We start from the raw sequence: 5,746 nt of genomic DNA, 5'->3' as shown, positions 1-5,746 counted from the left end.
AGGAGGTGGTTGAGGAAGTGGCGGTAGTATACAGCAGCGAAATTAACTCTTGCTCCCAATCTTCGCCCAGGGAACGCTTGTAGTGTTGGGGAAGAAGACACATCCTCGCAGGGACAGCGTGTTTACTCCATCTCCTTAGCGCCGCGCCGCCGCCCCGCCTCGCCCCTTCACGACATAAACAGTTTACAGCAGGGAAAGACACGAGATTGATTGGTCAATTTCCGGCAGTTAAAACAAGACATAATCACCTGAAAAAAGACCAGTGTAGTCTCTGTGTGTGTGTGTGTGTGTGTGTGTGATTCACTGTTTGATCTGCTGCAGTCTCTGACGAGACAGCCAGACGTTACCCTACGGAACGAGCTCAGAGCTCATTATTTCCGATCTTCGGATAGGCCTGAGACCAGGCACACACCACACACCGGGACAACAAGGTCACAACTCTTCGATTTACATCCCGTACCTACTCACTGCTAGGTGAACAGGGGCTACACGTGAAAGGAGACACCCCAAATATCTCCACCCGGCCGGGGAATCGAACCCCGGTCCTCTGGCTTGTGAAGCCAGCGCTCTAACCACTGAGCTACCGGCCGTGTGTGTGTGTGTGTGTGTGTGTGTGTGTGTGTGTGTGTGTGTGTGTGTGTGTGTGTGTGTGTGTGTGTGTGTGTGTGTGTGTGTGTGTGTGTGTGTGTGTGTGTGTGTGTGTGTGTGTGTGTGCATGCGTGAGCGCCGAGCACCGGGCATCAAGGCGTTAGTGGCTGCTCATTAAGCCTAAGCCGCCCTTGGTGTCACTTAGTTTGCCGTCCTCCAACGCGGCGCCGCTTGCACTGTTTGGGTGGGTGAGGCAGGACGCCCACCATGGCGGCGCGGCACGTTTACTGTTACGCTGCCAGTCACTAGTGTTCCACGCCACCCACGTGTGATCCCTAAGGCCCAGTGCGGCGCGGCGTGGCCATGAACGCCAGTGTGGGTGCGACGCCCCGCAGGCCTCCTGTCGCGGTGGGCTGGAACGTCACCACAGACGACTCGCTGTATGACTACCCACTGGGTGGCGGCGGCGTTGGCGGCGGCAGCGCGACGAACGAGTCCGAGTACGATTACGACTACGAGACGGCGCTGGACACGTTCTTCTGGAGCCAGCTGGCGCCGCCTCTGGCCGTGTACGCCGCCACCTACGTGGTGGGCGTGGCGGGCAACGGACTCATCATCTTCACCATCTGCCGCTTCCGCCGCCTCAAGACGACCACCAACGTGTTCCTCGCCTCGCTCGCCTCCGCCGACCTGCTGCTCATCCTGCTCTGCATCCCCGTCAAGGTGAGTCGCCTCACGTCCCGCCAACCTTGTCTCTCCCCACAACCAATGACTCGTGGCAGGACAGCTGCCGCGGGCTGGCCGCGCCACTCTCCTGGATTACCCGTGTCATGTCATCGGCCTGGGATTTGGTTCGCGGTGAAACACAGCTGCCTTTCACAGAGCAGGCAGGTGATTGTGTTCATTTGCTGCTCTTCAACTTTATTCACCTGATACTTTTCCAGCTCATACCTTTCTTTTCCATTTATCTTTTTCTCTGGTAAACTATGAAACTCCCTTCCTACTTCTGTATTTCCAACTTCCTATAACTGAATTTCACTTAAGAGGGAGGTTACAATACATTTATCTTTTTATTTGACAAACTCTCTCTGACCTGCAAGGGACGGGCAACTAAGTGGGCCTTTTTTTCCGGTTCATGTTGCCCTTGACCAGCTTTCCCCTCTTTCATTAAAAAGTCTCACTTTGATGTACTGTACCAACGGCTGTTCAGTGGCTTCCTCTCTGGTGAGCACAGCGGAGGTTAATCTCTCTCTCTCTCTCTCTCTCTCTCTCTCTCTCTCTCTCTCTCTCTCTTCTTTATTGTCGTTATTATGTAAAGTGAACAAAGAATTTCACAAGACAGTAAAAGTATAATCTCCTTCCTAATTACTCCTCCGTGGATCAAGGATACTTTTAAGACAGTATTAAAAAACTATGGAGAAATCATATTTCTTTTTAATTTATTTCCGTGAACGTCTCTCCTCAAATTACACACTGAGCTGATTCCTGCAGGAGTGTGGACGACCTACTGTGGGGGAGAGGTGAAGAGGGAAGGAGGGCAGCAAAAGTACTTAAAAAATAGCGAACTATTAACAGAAAATTCAATATTTTCATATTTTTGTGTTATGGAATGGTAAGACGGAATGGTGGTTAGATAAAACGTAATTGTGAGTGTAGTGACATATCACAATCCTTATCATCATCACCACCGCCACTGCCATCATCACTACCACCATCGCCATCATCACCACCATCACCACCGTCATCACCATCACCATCATTTCGTTTGAAACACATATTTTCCCATAAGATGTTTCACGGCGTATGAATCTTTACCACATGCAGAGGCCAGTCCCGCCCTTAACATGGTCTTCACCACTATTCTGTCCACCTCTCTAATGCAAACCCTAACTCTAATGCAACTTTTTTTTCTAATTCTATAATTACACGTTCCTACAATTTGACCTTTTTTCAAGAGGGAAGGTTCAAGACTTATAAACTTTGACTACCACTTTTGACTCTTCGAGGAACGGCAACTCAGTGGGGCTTTATTTGTTTATTTATCTTATTACAGTTTTGTTGCCCTTATCTGGTGCCCCTCCTGAAAAAAAAATAAATACACCTTTACGCCTCCCTCTACGTGACTAACGAAAAAATACATCACCAGAACAAGACAATTTCATCAACCAGAACGAGACGAGTGTGGCGAGTGGCGCGTTTCGTGAAGCTGAGGTGTTAGAGAAGTTGAGAAGATTTAATGTACAGTTGGTCTTTAAGTGAAGTTTCCCTTCCTCTTCACTTCCCTTAAGCAGCTTTGAATTAATTGAGAGGCAAAGGGTGACGTGGAGTGACAGGAGGCATTAGCTTGAAATTGCAACAGTGATGTGCTGAAAACTCCCTTTCTCGCGAACTCTGAAGGAGAGGGAGAGAAGAGGGAGAGAAGGAGAGGAGAGGAGGAGAGGGAGAGAGGAGAGGAGAGGAGAGAGAGGATAGGAAGCTGTTTTGTTAAGGTTACGCAATCTCCTACACACAGACACACACACACACACACACACACACACACACACACACACACACACACACACACGTATTCCTTCCTTTATATATTAGTTACGAAAAGTTTTCCCCTTAGTCGGCCTCTTGAAAAATAAGAAGAAAACATAAAACAAAACCATAAAAGCTTAGTTCAGATATTCAACTTAATTAGGAAACGTGAATGAAAAAAGAATCTGGAATATATGCAAATAATCGTATCTTGATGATCTAACTCTCATTTTCCTCCCTACTTTTATTCTTTTCGTTTCTCCTTCCCTTCTTCATCTTACTATTTTTCTGTCTCCCTCTTTTTCCTTCTTTCCTTTCAGATCATTTATTTTGCTTCTCTCTTTCTCTCCTTCCAGACCATTTTTCTTTTCCTCCCTTCTTCCCTCTCTCTCTCTCTCTCTCTCTCTCTCTCTCTCTCTCTCTCTCTCTCTCTCTCTCTCTCTCTCTCTCTCTCTCTCTCTCTGTTCCCTTTCCTTGTATCTAGTTCTACTCCTCCTTTTACTTTCTCTCTTCTCTGACTCTCCTCATCATTCCTTCCCCTCAGCTGTTTTCCCCTCTCATCACTTCCTTTGAGGTTCTCTTTCCTCCTCGTCCTCTTCTTTTTTTCCTCTTGCTCCTCCTCCTCCTCCTCCTCCTCCTCCTCCTCCCTCTCCTCCTTCTTCTCCTCCTCCTTCTACTTCTCCTCCTCCTCCTCCTCCTCCTCCTCCTCCTCCTCCTCCTCCTCCCTCCTCCTCCTCCTCCTCCTCCTCCTCCTCCAACTCTTCATGTCCTTGTCTCTTATCATTCCCTTCGTTTCAGGTAAAGTTACTCTTCTCTTCCTCCTCCTCCTCCTCCTCCTCCTCCTCCTCCTTTTCCTCTCTTCCTTCCGACCTCAATCTTTACCAATCTTTCATCGAACTCTCATCTTAAGCTCCTCCTCCTCCTCCTCCTCCTCCTTTTTATTTTCTCTTCTAACTTCTCCCTTTACTTTCCTCTATCCATGTCAATTTTACCATTTTTCTCTTTTCTTTTCTCTCTCTCATATATGACACTCACCTCCCCATCCTCCTCTTCCTCCTCCTCCTTCTCCTCCTCCTCCTCCTCCTCCTCCTTCTCATTCACAGCAAAATCAACAAAAATCTCATGTACTTTAATTAAGATTTTTTCCATTTTCCTTCCAACGTATTTTGTTCCCTTAAGTATTTCCTCGCTCAGCCAATACTACCCAATTTCTTTCCTCCCCCCCCTTTTTCTCCTTCAGTCCTTCTTTCCTGAGCCAATTAAGGTGGAAAGGTAGGTAGCAAACACTCACGTATATGTCCCGCAGTGGGCGAGAGAGCGTCCGTCTGAAAGAAAAGGAAGAGGCAGGTGACAGGAGCTGAGCAAAGCAAAAGTCTATAATATTGAGTTCTCCTATACTTATGTCACTTGGTCTTTCACTTTCGTTTTCTCTTTTTCTCTGTCTCTGTCTCTTTCTCCCTGTTTTTGTTTCTCTCTCTCTCTCTCTCTCTCTCTCTCTCTCTCTCTCTCTCTCTCTCTCTCTCTCTCTATTTCTCATTCTGCCAAACTATCTTTTGTTTTCCTCTCCTTATCTTCTCCCTTTCTTTCATGTTATCTATTTTTCTCCTTCTTGCTTTCTTTTTAATTTTCTTTTCTCCACAGCTTGGGTTCCTCCTCCTTCTTCTACTTTTCTTATCGTCTTTCCTTTCCTCTTCATCTCCTCAGGTTGGTTTCTAAAGTTATGGTAGATAACTTACACAGAACAGTCCCAGTAATGAGATTGTCAGTGCCTTGTCAAGAGGGAGCCTTAAAATGGGAGATATACTTGATACGTTCGTCTTATCCAGAACTTGCCACATGTAGATCTGAAGACTTCTCGCAACTCTCCTTATGTTCTTGTTACTCGTATACAGAAAACGCTTTACTCTCTACCTATTTTCAAAGGCCACAGAGATTACCACTAGGGTTCCCAGTACTGTTTTTCCTTTTATTAACGAAGAAATCTTTTTAATCTGCAACTTCAGGCGTAAAAAACACCGCTAGAAAGGCATATCATTTCACCACGAGCATTTCCAAAGACCACAGATATGATTAGAGTATTTTCTCTGCTAATAAAGTAGAAATCTTGTTAATCTGCGACTAGAACCTCAAAAAAACATCCCTCAAAAGTAGTGTAGCTTCAGCTCATCCCTTTTGAACTGAAGGTGGAGCATGGAAGTGTTTTTGAATTCGGCACTGTATTGAGTTTTTTATTCTCCCTTCCTATTATTTGTCAGTGTAAACAATTTCTCCTTCTAACGCTCTGCATGTTAACCAGGATCGACCACGCCAGTCTAGGGTTAACCAGCCTTACCCTGGAGATCTTCATCGTGTAAGAAATTGTAGCCCTTATTCAGTGACCCATAAGAACGATTGTTTCTTGCAGTTTTGGAGTAGGAAGAGGGAATGTTTACGTGATAATTCAAGCCTCCAATGAGTCGTTAGTTTGTCTTGGAGTTAATGAGGATGAATGTTAAAGACAGGGAAAGTTTAGATAGGAAAGGGAAGAAAGTAGAAATTGAAGATAGGAAAATAAAAAGAAAAGATGATGAAAAGCAGGATTATTATTATCAATATCATCATTATTATTATCAGACAAAATTGAAAAATGTAGAAA

At 45.7% G+C, this 5,746-nt stretch overlaps 1 protein-coding gene across 1 annotated transcript in view; it reads left to right on the top strand.

Annotated features, from left to right (window-relative positions):
- Positions 1-656: 656 nt before the first annotated feature.
- The window catches only part of LOC123509758 (QRFP-like peptide receptor), a 65,024-nt gene continuing 59,934 nt past the window's right edge, over positions 657-5,746 (top strand). Inside the window, exon 1 of the mRNA XM_045264277.1 lies at positions 657-1,311. Coding sequence (XP_045120212.1) covers positions 952-1,311 — 360 coding nt within the window. The 5' untranslated portion in view covers positions 657-951. The remainder of the gene's footprint in view (positions 1,312-5,746) is intronic.

Source organism: Portunus trituberculatus, chromosome 27 (assembly GCF_017591435.1).
Source record: "Portunus trituberculatus isolate SZX2019 chromosome 27, ASM1759143v1, whole genome shotgun sequence".
Taxonomy (NCBI): Eukaryota; Metazoa; Arthropoda; class Malacostraca; order Decapoda; family Portunidae; genus Portunus; species Portunus trituberculatus.
Note: the sequence above shows the minus strand (reverse complement) of the source record. Positions and strands in the feature narration are given on the sequence as shown.